General features: G+C 40.6%; 1 protein-coding gene across 1 annotated transcript in view; it reads left to right on the top strand.

Annotated features, from left to right (window-relative positions):
* Window positions 1-17,660, top strand: part of GREB1L (GREB1 like retinoic acid receptor coactivator) — a 115,755-nt gene that overhangs the window by 44,810 nt on the left and 53,285 nt on the right. The window contains 5 exon segments of the mRNA XM_067546856.1: window positions 5,212-5,409; window positions 8,174-8,354; window positions 12,916-13,108; window positions 15,215-15,348; window positions 17,176-17,515. Coding sequence (XP_067402957.1) covers window positions 5,212-5,409; window positions 8,174-8,354; window positions 12,916-13,108; window positions 15,215-15,348; window positions 17,176-17,515 — 1,046 coding nt within the window.

Raw genomic sequence — 17,660 nt, 5'->3', positions numbered from 1 at the left:
CTCAGAGAGGCGAACGATACCCGCACTTTGCACTCAAGAAGGAGCTCTTGTATCGAATTGAGAAGATTGGAAAACTGGGGTGGTAAGGGACTAGCTGTTAGTACTGTGCCAGAGCTATGCAGTTAGCACATGATATCCCCCTGTGCAGGACACCTGGGATGAGAAAAGACATTGGCTAGAATATTAGTCTGATTATACTGGCCAGGCATACACTACGAAATGAGAGAATACTGTTCCTCCAGTCCTGAATCTCAGCTAGCCAGCAGCAGGGGGATCCCTAAGGCACCCTTGATCCCTCTGCCCTTGATTGAGACTCTCCTTTGAAAGGATAGGGATGGACATGTTTGGACCCTTAGAAAAAACTGCAGTAGGGCATCAGTACATACTAGTGATTGTTGACTGGACTGGACTGAGTGTTTGGAAGCTGTTCCTCTCATCTTCCCGAAAGTGACGGCTTTAGCTCCAGAGCTCTTGAATTTCTTCTCACGCATAAGGTTTCCCTGAGAAATGTTAAGAAAACAAGGGACTAACTTCACTTCCCAAGTGATGCAGGAATTATGCTCTCTTTTGAAGGTCAAGTCCCTGAAGACCTTGGTGTACCACCTGCAGACCGAAGGTCTAGCAGAGCAGTTCAGTAATCCCCTAAAGGGGATGTTGAAGCACTTTGTCAATGACAACCTCAAGCAGTGAGACCGGCTACTCCCACTGCCCTTATTAGTCATAAGGGTGGTCCCACAAGCCTCTACAGAGTTCCATCCATTTGAGTTGCTCTGTAGTCGCCAACTGTGCGGCATCTTGGACCTACTACGAGAATGCTGGGAAGAACAAGACATGGTGGCCTTAAGAATGACATAGTATATTTTGCAGTTAATGGAGCAACTCAGAAACATAGGTGGTTTGCCAGGAAGAATTTGAGGAAGGCCCAACACATCCAGGAACAAAATTTCAATACGGGGGCATGACTATAGAATTTTCAGTCAGGTAACCATGTTCTTCTTCTACTGCCCTCTGCTAAGTCTAAATTAATTGCTCGATGTCAGGGGCTATTCGAAGTGGTGAGGCAGGTAGGGCCCGTGGACTATGAGATCAGACTATCCAGGTGGAGGAAGGAAACAGAGATCTACTATGTAAACTTTCTCAAATCTTGGAGGGCATAGAACTGGAATTGGGGCCCCAGTTGCCCACCATTAACACTCCAGCAAAAATACTGGGAGTGAAGGACTCTCCTGTGCACAAAGGAAACAGCACCTCCAACTAATTGGGGACTTTGCAGCAGTGTTCTCCAACCACTCAGGGAGAATGCAATTGGTCCAACGTTAGCTAGAGACCACCCCAGGCCAGGTAGTCTGAGAGAACCCTAGACCATTGACAAGAAGAACTTGGGATACAGTCTGAGAGGAAGTATCAGGAATGGTGGATATATGGGGGTGATTATAGAATCCAAAAGTGAATGGAGAAGTCCCATAGATTTTATTCCCAACCTAGAAGGCGCAGTTCGGTTCTTCATCAACTTCAGGATGGTCAATACCATCATGAAATGCGACTCCTACCCAATGCCAAGTGTGGATGAGTTACTAGAATGGCTAGTTACTGGCAAATACTCTTATCCCCTTCCTCACAAGAGAAAACTGCTTTCTCCACCCGCCCCTTTGGGCACTTCCAATTTAAGACCATGCCTTTCTGCCTCCACAGAGCTGCTGCTACCTTCCAGTGACATATGAATGGTGAAATATAAGGTGGCTGTGAGTGAAGTAACCTATTTTGGGTACCGCATAGGAGGTGGCTTGGTGAAGTTGGTTCTCAGTAAGATGCAGGCCCTCACAGCATGTCCCGTCCCACAGACAAAGAGGCAAGTCAGACATTTTCTTGGCCTGTCAGTTTATCCCCGGCTTCACCTCAGTCGTGCCCTCCCCCCTTTATAGACATCATTAAAGGGAACAGCCCTAAGAAGATCCTTCGGGATGGGAAGTATGAGGAAGCATTCAGGGAACTGAAAACACAACTATGCTAGCCACATGTGCTGTTCAGCCCCAATGTTTTCTCAGGAATTCATACTTCACACAGATGTCTCACACATCTGTCTCAGCGCCGTCCTTTCACAAGACTTTGAAGGGGAAGAACACCTGGTTCTATACCTAAATAGGAAATTTGTTCCCTATGGAAAAGTCATACTCCGTTATTAAAAAAGGAGACATTAGCAATCAAATGGGCGGTAGACACCCTCAGGTGTATTACCTGTTGGGTAGCCCCTTTTCCCTGATCACTGATCATGCACCCCTTTGCTGTATCCAGACCATAGGAGATATGAACCCTTGTATAATCAGGTGGTATCTTTCATTATAACTCTATAGTTTCCAAGTATAACACCGGGCAGGAAAGGATCATTCTAATGCCGATTTCTTTTCATGGGAGATAGGGGATGGAGACAGCCTTCCTGTCTTGAGGAGTGGGGTATGTGAAGGGACATGCCCTCATACGGGGCAGGAAAGGATCATTCTAATGCCGATTTCTTTTCATGGGAGATAGGGGATGGAGACAGCCTTCCTGTCTTGAGGAGTGGGGTATGTGAAGGGACACGCCCTCATACTGGCATAGAGGAGGCTAACGAGCTCTTCTGGACCAATTCCACGCTAACAAAACACACCTGAAAAGATTGTTCAGTTTGGGGGATGAGGAGCTTAACATGGGGGAACTTACCACAAGAAGGGTCGGTAAACAGGAAGCAGGCTGCTTTATCCAGAGACTTCAGGTAACAGAAGTAGTCCAGCTGAGGAGGAGACAGCTGTGAGATGCATTGCTCCTGGAGATGTCCTGAGTGACTACAAAGCAATACACCCCAGGAAGAGGGGTAGAAGGTAAACCCTGAGAAGAGGGAATAAACTCTGAAAGACTGAGTCCTGAGACAGTTGAATCTCTAGGGGCTGTCTGAGAGACTGGTCCTCGTGCCAGCCAGATCCTCATCTCTTGCAAGGGGAAGGGAGAGGAGGATCCAACCACCTGCCTGTGGGCAGATGCCCTCAGAGAGCTCCCCCAAGGGCTGCCAACTGGGGCAGAAGAGAGGGTAAACAACATAGTAGAATGAGGGAGTCCAGGGAGCCTCTCCCACTTTTAAATCTCAGAATTTAGTTAATTGTTTCTAACTGTTCTCAGTTTATTTTGGTTTTTAAAGTATACATTTAGGGCCAAATCCTTTCTCAGTTTTTACTCGGCCTTTATTCGGGCAGAACTCTTATTGAAGCCAGATGGAATTTGCCTGAATACATAAGAACATAAAAATGGCCAAACTGAATCAGACCAATAGTCCATCTAGCCCAGTATCCTGTCTTTTTACCGTGACCAGTGCCAAATGCTTCAGAGGGAATGAATAGAACAGGCCAATTATCAAGTGATCTATCCCTTCTCATCTAGTCCAGCTTCTGGCAGCCAGAGGTTTCGGGACTACGTCTTGGTTATAAGTTCCACAGGTTGACTGTGCGAAGAAGTACTTCCTTATGTTTGTTTTAAGCCTGCAGTCTATTAATTTCATTGGTAACCCCTTGTTTCTTGTGTTATGTGAAGAGTAAATAACACTTCCCAATTCACTTTCTGCATACCATTCATGATTTTATAGACCTCTGTCATATCCCCCCTTAGTTGTCTCTTGAATCACCATGTAATTGACAAGTATTATCTCTGAAGCCTTTTTTTAAAAATCAGCATTACATCAGCTATCTTCCAGTCATCTGGTCAAGAGGCTGATTTAAGCAATAGTTTACATACCACAATTAATAGTTCTTCAATTTCATATTTGAGTTCCTTCTGAACTCTTTGGTGAATGCCATCTGGTTCTGGTTACTTATCACTGTTTAATTTATCAATGTGTTCCAAAACCTCCTTTGTCACCAAAGTCTAGCACAGTTCCTCAGATTTGTCACCTAAAAAGAATAGCTCAGATGTGGGAATCTCCCTCACACCCTCTGCAGAGAACACTGATGCAAAGCATGCGTTTAGTGAAGACTGAATAAAAACTGAGAGGCGAGTCTACCCCAGTTACGTACATTGTGTAGTGCCTTACTCCAGAAGACCTCCATTGAATGAATATCATAAAGGTGGCAGAATTGGTACTCAACATTTGTCCCAAAATACCTTCATATTTTTACTTAAAATACCAAACTGTTAGTTGTATATTGCTTAAAATAAATGAACTATTGCTCTATATCACCTTTTAAAATGGTTTTATTTTGGGGGGTTTTTAAGCAATTTCTCCCAGGCAGATTTTTGTGCCAAGTTTCCACCCATCAGCATTGTTTTTTGTAATAAAAAAACTGACTAGAGCCATAACTGAAATGTTATTACATGGTTAAATTTGGTAATAGTACGTTAATAATTTAAAGTATTCAGAACTAGTGAAGTGTATAAGAGTGCATAGAATATATCCACCAACTATTTTTAAGTGTGGGAATGTACCTGTTCTTTGGCAGATGTGAATATTGGCACATGCTTAGAGAAAACATTTATCTAAATGATAAACTCCAGTCCCCAAAGTTTTCATAGCTAACTTTGACACAACTCCTTCCATAAGGCTTCCATGTAGATCCATGACTAAGCCATCTCAAAATCAGCCACCCCTTGATTGAGAGTCTTTGGTCTCTCACTCACCTTCCAGTCCATTTCCATAATTATGTGGCCAGCCTGATGCTATCATGGTTACACACCCAGAAGGTGTAAAAGGAGGATGGTTCAACTCTTCAGCTAAGTTCTCGTCCAGTACATGAGAACCATTTCAGTGTGGTCATAGCAGAGCAGTAGGTGTCAGTGTCATTCCATAGTGTCTGAGCACAAAAATCCATGGCTGCTCCATATATGTTGGCATGTTCAAGGAACTGTATGTGGCAAGAGAATGTTAGAGCTACATCCATTGGTTCTCTTAATGGTTGCAATTCACTAGTTAGGCATTGAGATGTCACTGGGTTGCAGCCTTATAAAGCTTCAGAGCACTTCATGCAGTGAAAAAAATGGCAACTACCCAGCAGAGCGCTTCTTGTATGTAACCAAATTTTGATCTGAAAAGTAGATTCTCTGGTAGTGGTGTTTCACCAGAAATTTAGGATTTATTTTGTTGAGCGATTTTGATGATGTAAACCAGAGTATTTTGAAGGCTGTTTTTGGAAGTAAAATAATTTACATTTTGATGCCTTTTTTTTTTTTTTTTTTTTTTTTTTTTTAAACTAGATTTGGATATTGACAAGTTAAAAATTTAACAGCCGCAGCTTACAGTTGCCAGAAAGATCTTGTCCCAGGTATGTGCCATAGCAGACAGTGGCAATCAAAGCCTGGATCTGGGCCACTTCAGCAAAGTAGACTTCATCATTATAGTCCCTCGTTCAGAGGTTCTGGTCCAGCAAACCCTTCAACGCATTCGACAATCAGGTAAAGGGATGGGGAAGGAAAGCAGTATATTAAATCAAACCTGCACATGTATTTGTCCCTCTTATATAGTGCTAGAGTAAACGCTTTCAAAATTTATTCTGGAGGTCCCAACTTTGTTCAGTTATTTAGCGTCACATGTCAGTTCTAAAGAGTCTACATTGACAAAATTGGATCAACAGCATTTACTGTGTAGGTGACAAGAGGCATTGCCATATTTACCTAAAGACTGGATGAACTATGACCTGAGGCAACATCTAACAGTTGAAATGAGAGAATATGGTTGAACAAATGGCTTTTCATTTTGGGCCCTGCAATAGTTTATTTGATTTGGCTGTGTATATTCATTGGAACACACGCATTGCCAGAGTCAAAGTGGTCTGTTTAATCCTGTGTCTGGCCAATAGCAGATATTTCAGAGGAAGGTGAAAGAAACCCCTTAGTGGACAATGAATGGAATAATCTGCCTATTGAGGAAGTTTCTTCCATAAATTAGTTGTTGGCTTATGCCCTGAAGCATGAGGGTTTATATCCTTTTAAAAATTACTCTATTTAATGTAGCTATGGATTATCTATATAAATGGCTAATCATTTTTTAATCTTATTAAACTCTTGGCCTCTGTTTTGTTTCATTGAGTTCCACAGGTTAATTATGCATTCTGTTTAAAAAGTCCTTGTATCAATTTTAAACTTGTTGCCTTTCAATTAATTTGATATCCTGTTGCTCTTGCTCTTGTATAATGAGAAGGTAAAGAGGAACTTCCAATGCAACTTCTCTATACATTTCTATATGCCTACCACAGAATCATTGAAATACATAGGACTGGAAAGGACCTTGTGGGGTCATCTAGTCCTATTCCCCTCCATGCTGAGGCTGAACCAAGTAAACCTAAACCATCCCTGACAGCTGTTTGTCTAACCTGTTCTTAAAAACCTCCAAAGATGGGGCTTTCACAATCTCTCTTAGTGACTTATTCCAGTACTTAACTATCTGTATAGTTAGAGATTTTTTTCCTAATATCTAACCTAAATCTCCCTTGCTACAGAGTAGGACTTCTTGTCCTACCTTCTGTGGACATGAAAAACAATTGATCAAGGTCCTCTTTATAACAGCCCTTGACGTATTTGAGGACTGTTTTCAAGTCGTCATCCCCCCACCTCTCACTTGTCTTCTTTTCTCAGGACTAAACATGCCCAGTTTTTTAAATCTTTCCTCACAAATCAGGTTTTCTAAATCTTTTATCATTTTTGATGCTGTCCTCTGTACTCTTTCCAATATGTCCATATCTTTCTTAAAGCGTGGTGCCCCAAATTGGACACAGTACTGTAGTTGAGGCCTCACCAGTGCCGAATAAAATGGGAAGTTACCTTCTGTGTCTTACATACGACACTCCTGTTAATACACCCTAGAATATTTAGCCTTTTTTGCCATTGCATCATTTTGTTGGCTCCTGTTAAATCTGTGGTACATTATAACTTCCAGATCCTTTACTGCAGTACTACAGCCTAGCCCAATTATTCCCCATTTTGTATTTATGCATGTGTTTTTTTCCTTCATTAAGTGTAATATTTTGCATTTGTCTATTGAATTTCATCTTGTTGATTTCAGACCAATTCTCCAAGGTAATTTTGAATTCTAATCATGTCCTCCAAAGTGCTTACAGTCTCTCCCAGCTTGATGTCATCTGCCAAATTTATAAGTACACTCTCCATTCCATTATCCAAGTCATTTAATGAAAATATTGAGTAGTACCAGACCTAGGACAGACTCCTGTGGTTCATCTCTAGATACATCCTCCCAGTTTGACAGCGAATCATAACTACTGCCTGAGTATGTTTTTTTTTTTTTTTAAACTACTTGTGCACCCACCTTTATAGAATATCTAGACCACATTTCCCTAGTTGGCTTACGAGACTATCATGTGGTACTGTGTCAAGCATTACTTAAATCAAGTCTTCTCATTTATTTTCCATATAAAAACCAAAGTAGTCCCAATCTTTTCAGTCTCTCCTCGTATAGAAAGCCTCTCATACATCTAATCTATTTTGTGTCCATCTCTGCATCCCTTCTCTTTCTGCTGTGATATTATTTTTGAGATCAGGTGACAACAACTTAAAACATTGTTCAAAATGAAGGTGCCTCATAGATTTATCCAATGGCATTATTATTTTCTCTTCCATTCTTTATACGGTCTAACACTCTTTGCTCTTTTGCTGCTTCTGTGCACTGAACCAAGGTTTTCTCTGAAGTATGCTCTGGTGGAATATGATAATTTCCAAGACAGCTTACAGGGACCGCAGGCGAGCTGTTACTTTACTTCCTGCAGTTGGAGTAGGCTGGAGGAATATGCCAGAAATGTTAGTCTTGCCTCAGTGCAATAGCAGAGATCTACCCAATATTGGCAAGAGGCATCTGTAAATGTATGAATTTTTGAAGGGCATGCCCAACTACCTTTTCTGAGGTATCTGTCTCATGGGAAGAATGTATTAGCCAAGTACAGGGAAACTTAGCCTGGTGTCACTGAATCTGAGCTAATCTGAGTCTTCGGACTGCCCATAAATCCATCCCCTTCTTGGAGAAAATCTAGAAGTGGGGAAATAACTTTCACTCACCACAGTGAAAGTAAACATATCCCACTAATACTGGTGTCTCTTATTAGGGCATGTTTGTAGTTGGTGAGTTTAGAAGTTAACATATTGTACCTACTGTTCTTATTTCTTATTTTTAGATAAAGGCAAAGGAATTTTTTTCTTTTCTTTTTGGAAGGTGTTCTTATTGACTTGGGCCTAGAGGAAAATGGGACAGCCTATCAGAGAGCTGAGAAATATGTAGTTCGACTAGACAGTGAGATCCAAACTAAGTTTGAAGTTTTTATGAAACGAGTAAAGCAGAATCCATACACGCTGTTTGTGCTGGTTCACGACAATGCCCACGTGGATTTAACAAGGTAAGTGCTTCACAATAATAAGGCAAAACATTTCTTCTCCTCTATATTAATATTAGGGATTTTTAATCAGTCAGAAATATGATCTCACGTAGCCTGATGTCTCTTTGTGCCCCGGCCATTTAAAGCTTCATGAACAAAAGTCTTCATCTTTGCCCACCCTAGATATCTCTCAAAACTTTAGTTCAGATTTTATTTAATATATTATGGGTGGGGTCAACTTTAGACATTTCAGTCTCTAGCAAGGATGTTCCTAGGGATCCCCATGTCCTCCTCCTCCCTCTTCTCTTCATAGTCAGTCTTCTCCAGCTTCTCATGTTTTTCCCAATCCCATTTTTTCCTAACTGTAACTGAGAAGAGGAGAGGAGAAATTGATGATCTTCCTTCCCCCTCCATTCCATCTTTAGCCACAAATCAGTATTTTAGAACAGGGGGAAAGGCTAGATTCTCTCCCCCCTCCAAACCAGATCATCAGGGAGGATACTGATCTTCATTCTTCTACATGTACATCACTGCACAAACAAGCTACTTACTGTAATGCCCAGTGGCCAGAGCAGGCTAGGAGGCCATCCAGAGCAGTAGTCTAGTGTGGCTGGGTGGTCGGGGAGCCAGCAGGTCAAACTGCATCAGGGGCAGTCTGGGGCAATAATCCCAATTCTTGGAGGGGTCAGTATACAGTCTTAGGGGCTGGGTCAGTGGGTTGGGGATGAGGTGGCAAGGCAGCAGGGGAAGCAAGGGAAGGTGGCTTGGGGAGCAACAGGCAGGCATTGGTCTGTTGCTCAGACAGCTTCCTCGTCCTGTTGAGGCTTTATAAAGTCCACGTGCCCAATGAGAATGCTGCTTATCCATCCAATAAGGGGTCTGGGGTGTGGCTCCTGAGGGGCTTGAAGGCCTTTAAGGCTGTTGATCCTTAGTGCATCACTGTGGTGGAGCAGCTAAGGCTGCACCTGGTGGCATGGGTTTGATACTGAGGTCCTGACACCCCTAACCCTCCCCATTTTAGTGCAGTAGTTAACTGTAGGCTTCACGTTTTCTCATGTTTAAGCATGAGTATTTCTGTTGTCTTTAATTTTGTTTTTATTTGAGTAGACTTACAGGAAAATATAACTATTTGTCAAGGAGAGAGAACAACGTTCATTTGTTTTCTCTTCCTTTAAATACAACCCCGGTTGCTTTAAGGTGAGAATTCTTATTGTCGAAACTGTGATGAAGCATCATGAATGTGGACGATAAGTGGCAATGTTTAATCTGAGTGGCACAGAACACAGAGACTTTCTCTCCATGTGAAGTCCCATTATCACAGGCCTTTTGGAAAAGGAAAACTATAAATTATACTCCCTTGCTCCGTGCAAGAATCAGCAAAAATTCTTTCTTACATAATGACAAACAGAGAAAATTTGATGTATGAGAGCAAAATATATTCCTTCTTGTTTCACTGCTCAAATATTCAAGGAGTTTGTAAGGTTTTGAGATGCATTTGGACGGTCGAATTTTAGTAAATAAAATATGCTCTAAGAATGTTGGTTTTTTCCCTTAAAACCAAATGTGAATTACATTTTTATTGTACTACCAAATATGGAATTCTCCTGAATCTGTATCCTGTAGGTTTGTTGAGACAAGTGAGTGTTATGTCCATCCACCAGCAAGTGGAGAAGGAAATCAAACAAATTTTGTACCCTCAAAGTCCCCTATATAAGGACTATTTCTAGTTAAAAAATCCACTTAACTTTTGTTCCTGCCCCTCTGTCCTCGTAAGGACAGCCATACTGGATCAGAGCAGTGGTCCACCTAACTCTGCATCCTGCCTTCCGACAGTGGCCAGTGCCAGGTGCTTTAAAGGGAAAGGACAGAACAGATAATCATCAAGTGATCCATTCCCCTGTTGCCCATTTCCAGTCTCTGGGAAACAGCAATCCCTGCCTATCCTGGCTACTAGCTGTTGATGGACCCTATCCTCTATTAACTTATCTAGTTCTTTTTTTGAATCCTGTTATAGTCTTGGCCTTCACCACATCCTCTGGCAAGGAGTTCCACAGCTTGTCTGTGTGTTGTGTGAAAAAATATTTCCTTTTCATTGTTTTAAACCTGCTGCCTATTAATTTCATTTGGTGACCCCCTAGTTCTTGTGTTATGAGAAGGAGTAAATAATACTTCTTTATTTACTTTCTCCACAACAGTCATGATTTTATAGACCTCTATCATATCCCCCTTAGTCATCTTTTTTCCAAGCTGAAAAGTCCCAGTCTTATTAATCTCTCCTCATATGGAAACTTTTCCATACCCCTAGTCATTTTAGTTGTATAGGTGGGATTGTGTTTTCTGATGTGCTTTATTTTGCATTTATCAACATAGAATTTCATCTGCCAGTTTGTTGCCCAGTCACCCAGTTTCGTAAGATCCCTTTGTACGTCTTCACAGTCTGCTTTGGACTTAACTATCTGGAGTAGTTTTGTATCATCTGCAAATTTTGCCATCTCACTGTGTATCCCTTTTTCCAGATAATATATTACTATGTTGAACAGTACTGATCCCAGTATAGACCCCTAGAGGACATCATTATTTAGCTTTCCCCAGGCTGAAAACTGACCATTTATTCCTACCCTTTGTTTCCTATCTTTTAACCAGTTAGTGATCTTGGAGAGGCCTTTCTCTCTTATCCCATGACCATTTACTTTGCTTAAGTGCCTTTGGTGAGGGACCTTGGCAAAGTCTTTCTGAAAATCTAGATACACTATATCCACTGGATTACCCTTGTCTCTTTTTATCAATTTGTTCCAAAACCACCTCTAATGACACCTCAATCTGAGACAGTTCCTCAGATTTGTCACCTAAAAATAATGGCTCAGGTTTGGGAATCTTCCTCACATCCTCAGCTGTGAAGACCAATGCAAAGAATTCATTTAGTTTCTCTGCTGTAGCCTTATCTTCTTTGAGTGCTCCTTTAGCAGCTCGTTTGTCCAGTGACCTCACTGGTTGCTTAGCAAGCTTCCTACTTCTAATATTCTTTATTTAAAAAAAAAAAAAAAAAAATTGCTGTTACTTTTTTAGTCTTTGGCTAGCTGTTCTTCATTTTTTTTTTTGGCCTTCCTAATTACATTTTTACACTTTACTTGCCAGAGTTTATGCTCCTTTCTATTTTCCTCAGTAGAATTTAACTTCCACTTTTTAAAGGATGTCTTCTTGCCTCTAACTGCATCTTTTACATTGTTGTTTAGTCACGGTGCCACTTTTTTGGTCCTCTTACTATGTTTTTTAATTTGGGTATACATTTAAATTGAGCTTCTAATATGATATCTTTAAAAAGTTTCCATGCAGTTTGCAGGGATTTCACTTTTGGCACTGTATCTTTTAATTTCTGTTTAACTAACTTCCTCATTTTTATGTAGTTTCACTTTCTGAAATGAAATACTACTGTGGTCAGCTGCTTTGGTGTTTCCCCCATCCCCAGGAATGTTAAATTTTATTATGTTATAGTCACTATTCCCAAGTGATTCATCTATATTCATCTCTTGGACCAGATCCTGTGCTCCAATTAGGACTAAATCAAGAATTGCCTCTCTTCTTGTGAGTTCCAGGACTAACTGCTCCAAGAAGCAGTCATTTAAGGTGTCAAGAAACTTTATCTCTGCATCCTGTCCTGAGGTGACGTTCTCAGTCAATATGGGGATAATTGAAATCCCCAATTATTATGGAGTTTTTTTATTTTTATAGCCTCTCTAATCTCCCTGAGCATTTCACAGTCACTATCAACATCCTGGTCAGGTGTTCAGTAGTATATATCTTCTATAACATGGAATTACTATCCATAGAGATTATGTGGCACTGTTTGGTTCAGTTAAGTGCCATTCCTCCACAAGTACGATCTATTCAGTCCTTTTGATATATTTTGAATCCTGGTATTACCACGTCCAGTTGATTATCCTCTTTCCACCAAGTTTCTGTGATGCCTATTATATCAATAGCCTCATTTAATATGAGGCACTCAAGTTCACCTATCTTAATATTTAGACTTCTAGCATTTGTATATAAGCACTTAAAAAAATTGTCGCTTTTTAGCTGTCTACCATTATATGATATAATTGAATGGGACTCTTTCATTGACTGTTTTTTATCAGATCCTACCCATATTTTATCCTCTCCTCCTTACCAGGATGTAGAGAATCTCCATTAATAGATCCTCCCATAAGGGGTGTCTCTGTCCGAACAACTTGCTCCTCCGCACCTGTTGGCTTTTCCCCAGCCTTTAGTTTTACCCCCCCACCCCTTTAATGTTTTAACAGCCTGGTCTAACTGATACTTTTTCATCTGTTTTCAGTTTAACTTTTTCTGACATTCTGATCCTATAAATTGGCAGGCTGATTCCGATGCTTCCCAGTGTGGGACTTTGCTCCATTTTTTCTCTCATACTATGCAAAATATCCTGCTGGTTTTATCATCTCTTGTTTCTTTTCAGAGTGTCTGATGACCTTTGGCTTTTGGTTCCCTCTTCATCTGGAGATTTTTATGTTACCAATTGAATCTGAAGGTGACAATAAGGCCTTTCTGTGTGTTTTTATTTCCACAGTGCCATCTCCAGTTCTCTATCACATGGTGAACCCAGTCATGGACTGGCTGATAGAGTTATTAACTGCAGAGAAGTCACTGAAGCTTTCAATCTCCTTGTCCTTCAAGTCAGCTCTTTCCCCTATGTCCTGCAAACACAGCAGTCCAGAATAAACTCTAACAATGAGGTACACTGGATACAATTTGACAATATGGTAAGTGTATAACTGTTAAGCTAAGGATTGTAGTATACTCTTACATTTGCCAAGGGCATATGAATGTTTACCATAAATACTTGCAATGCCAGCTACAACCGTGCTGTGCAAATGCCTGTTCTTACTTCCAGTGATACTGTAAATAAGAAGCTGGCAGCGTTATCTCCCCTAAAAATAAACAAACTTTTTTGTCTTAGCAATTGTCTGGACAAAAAGTAGGACTGAGTGGACTTGTAGACTCTAAAGCAGAGTTCCTCAAAGTGCAGGGGGAATGGAGAAACATTCAGGGGGGCAGCCAGGCCCACCCCCATGCGGGGATGAGGAGGGAGCACCACCAAGCCCTGCTGTGTCCCCAACTCTGCTCTAGGCCTCGTTGTGGCCTCTGCCCCATCCCTGGCTTGGCCCCCAACCTAGTCTCTGTGCCCGGCCTCGGCCTCTGTCCCCAGTCGTGGCCTCAGCATGTGGCTGCAGCGCCCAGCCTCATGCTTCCCCCCCCCCCCTCCCTCCTGGCCATGCCACCCAGCCCCGACACCCCCAGCTATGGCACCTGGTCCCCAGGAGTGCTGACAGGAGTAAGGGAGAGCGTGGGGTTAAAAGTTTGAGGATCCGTGATCTAAAGTTTTACATTGTTTTGTTTTTGAGTGCAGTTATGTACCAAAAAATATTTCTAGATTTGTAAGTTACACTTTCATGATAGAGATTGCACTATAGTATAGTACTAGTACAAGGTGATTTGAAAAATACTATTTCTTTTGTTTATCTTTTTTACAGTGCAAATATTTGAAATGAAAAATAGTAATAAAGTGAGAACTGTACACTTTGTATTCTGTGTTGTATGAAATCAACATATTTGAAAATGTAGAGAAGAATCCAAAAATATTTATAATAAATTTAAATTGGCATTCCATTGTTTAACAGTGCAATTAAAACTGCGGTTAATTTGTTTTAAGTTAATCACTAGCGTTAACTGTGATTAATTGATAGCCCTACTAAGAATATGTATTTATTAGGCCAAGCATACATTAGAGACCTATATCAGTATAACTACATCACTCAGGGGTGTGAAAAATCCACACCCTTGAGTGACAAAGTTATACCAACCTAACCCTCCTTGTGGACAGGGCGATGTCGACAGGGGAGCTTCAGGGAGGTGGATTAACTACACTGATGGGAGAAGCTTTTCCGTCGGCATAGTAGTGGCACAGCTGCAGTGGTGCAGGTGTGCTGCTGTAGTGCTGTACGTGAAGACAGACCCTTAGTTATTAGAGCTGAATGACCATCAGAAGGCCAGTAATAGAGTGGGTTTAAAGCAAATTGATGTTGCCGATAAGCAATGTGTAGTCATAGGGGTGCTATGACACTAGCACTGACTGTTGGTGTCATGCTAGTATCCTTGTGATTTGGCAGTATGCTCTGATATGCAGGCATGCACCATAATGCTAGTAACTGGTGCTTGTATCAGGGAGACTTCCTGACATTAGCTGTGCTGGGAGGAACTGTATCTGGAATTAAAACTAAAAGCACCTTAAAGAAAAAAATACAAAAGAGAGCTGCCCATGATTAAGCTTATTTTATGATAGGTAAATTATCCCTGATCCATAGAAACACACGAATTCCCATACAGGATCAGATCCGAGATCCATCTAGTCCACTATCCTATCTCTAACAGTAGCCAGCACCAGATCCTTCAGAGAAAGGTGTAAGAACCCCACAGTAGACAAAGGTAGGATAATCTTCCCCCTCATTTGGTCTGATCCTGATCTCTAATAAATATTTGTCTTAAGACCTGTAGCATGAGGTTTAATGTCCCTTCCAAAAATTTTATTAGCATTGATTAGGATAATTGTGAATATTCTTTGTATCCATAATATTAAATCCCAAATATTTCTTTCTAAGACTAGGAATAATGTGCTGCAAATATTTGCAGTACAAAGGTGTCTGTCTATATATATACTGTATAATAATTTATTTAACGTCTTGGTTTTGGTGTGGAAAGAATGAAAATCAAAGATATTTTCCCAGGAAAAATACTTTGTTTCATAATATTGGTGAAATGTAAATTGTTTCTAACTTTCATTATGTTTGTGATGTCTTTGTTTGGAACAGGAGGAAATGGGCAGAGAGGAGAAGCTGTACTTTGGCTTGAATGAATATAGCAAATCTCTGCAATGGGGAATCACAAGTCCTCTGCTGAGATGTGATGAAACCTTTGAAAAAATGGTCAGCACACTCTTAGAAAGGTAAATAGTGAGAATGAATTGTCCTTAAGCGTGATCCAAGGATACAAGACAATTACATGCCATATCATAAATGGATGGAGACACAATGTTAGTGTAACTGGTTATCAAGGAATGGTTAGGTAGCATTCTGAACAAACACTTGAATCTGTTAATTGGATATCTTTTAAGGGCCATATGTTAAAAACTGGCTGCCTGACTTCCCCCTCTTGCCTCAAAAATGTACAGGTGCAAATGTGAGTGCAATGTAGATGGCCGATTTTTGAAAATTTGTCCCTAAATATGCACTTCTTATAGTTGGCATTCAGTCACTGTGTCATAAATTAATGTGCAACATCAGGTATTTGGTAGACAGGTCAAAGTTCACACAGATATTTTCCTCTTGTTCTTCAATTTTATCTAGTGTAATCATGTAGGAAATAAGAGTAATGGATCCTGTTTGAAGTTTGCATTGTTTTACGCGCATGTAAGAAAGGTGACTTGGAATAAACCAGATGTAAACATTGTAACTTTTTGACATTTCCATTACAGGGTTCCAGAAATGTACCAGTGACTTAAATACATTTAGGCTTAAGCTTGGTGCTTTTTGAATTTGGACAGCCTCTTAATACTGGAATTCCAGGAGTTTGTTCTGTTCTTTATTTTGTAATGAATTTAGTGCTGATGTAAGGTGCCAGCCTTGCAAACTGAAGTCCTCTGTTTATCCAGGTAATAGATATGGCATGAGCAGTGGTGGTCCAGATTTGCCCATTCTACTCTACCATTTTGCCTTAGTCCTGATCTAGAAGGCTTGAGAGGGTAATTCAGTTTCTGAGCTGTGCAGAGAGAGACAACTGTCCTTTAGCAGACGAACTGAGAATTTCAAAAAATTTCATATGGGTTACAGAACAGCATTTATATGGTGACAACTTTTGGTGTTTGCTGACCAGGACCTGATTATAATTTAGTAACGGTTCCATATCCTCTTATAAACAACTCAACTATCAAGTTCTACAGGGCACATCCAATTGCTAAGGTTGAATATGTTGTAACATATAGATGAGAGAAGCCAGGTACAGGAACTAAGGCAGTATTATCATTTTCAACACTGCTGACCTTATCAATGCAGCATGCTGTCTGTATATGTTGTCATTTGTGATTATTCAAACCAACCTTTATTCCCATTATATTTCTTTGTTTATTAAATAGGAGTATTATAGTGTTACAATGACTAGAAATAGGATGGCTTTCTCTTAGTTCCATAGGTTTTCATTTTTTCTTAGTATTTGGTCCTACTTGTTCAGATCTGTTGTCATAGAATTTAGCTCCAAGATAAGAAAAGGATTGTCATTATCTTGCTTGAAAGCCAAACTGTTGGTTTACTCTTGGTTGAGATCCAACAAAGTGTAATCCTGAGAGCACATCGGTAAGTCTAGCCTTTTCATGAATGGAGTGAGTAGTGTAAATTTATGTCTCCCCGGAAAACTCACTTCTTCCATAAAATTTTCCAGTGATGATGGAAGAAAAAAAAAAAACCTTGGACAACTAAGAGAGACTGGATCATCAGCCTGTGTTATATTTGTACGTACTGATATTAAATGTGTCTGAATTAAACTGTACCTCCTTCTATCTTCTATAGTTGTACATGCCATGTATGCCTATAAAAATAACATAATGCCCTTTACAGCTCATATTTGTTAACAGAACTTGAGGACTTCAGTATTGATGTACTACACATAAAATGAGCTCCTTTTACTTACTATCCACGCCTGCCTATGTCAGAGCTGACTTTCATGTGATAATTTTATTGAACATATTTACTGATCAACATATAACTGTATTCCTCTGAAGGTACCCCAGGCTGCACAGCATGGTGATTCGCTGCTACCTTCTTATTCAGCAGTACTCTGAAGCCCTGATGGCTCTTACAACCATGGCCTCCCTTAGAGACCACAGCACCCCCGAGACACTCAGCATAATGGATGACCTCATCACTTCACCGGGAAAGAATAAGAATGGTTGTGGCCATATGCTTATCATTAGAGTTCCCTCTGTGCAGTTAGCAATGTTGGCAAAAGAGAGGTTACAAGAAGTGCGGGACAAATTAGGTCTGCAGTATCGTTTTGAGATCCTTCTTGGGAACCCAGCTTCAGAACTTACTGTTGCTAAACCCTTTGTGACACGGTTAAAGGTTAGTAGAAATTAAATATTTCTGTGTATGACTGTGTATGACTTGTCGAAATGTTGTACAGATCTTGTGTATACCTACATATTCTTCTTCGAGTAATGTCCCTATGGGTACTCCACTGTAGGTGTGCTTGCATCGCTGTGCTGCT

This window comes from Emydura macquarii, unplaced genomic scaffold (assembly GCF_026122565.2).
Source record: "Emydura macquarii macquarii isolate MOO-44397 ecotype Brisbane River unplaced genomic scaffold, CSIRO-AGI_Emac_v2 contig_212, whole genome shotgun sequence".
NCBI classification, from domain to species: Eukaryota; Metazoa; Chordata; order Testudines; family Chelidae; genus Emydura; species Emydura macquarii.
Note: the sequence above shows the minus strand (reverse complement) of the source record. Positions and strands in the feature narration are given on the sequence as shown.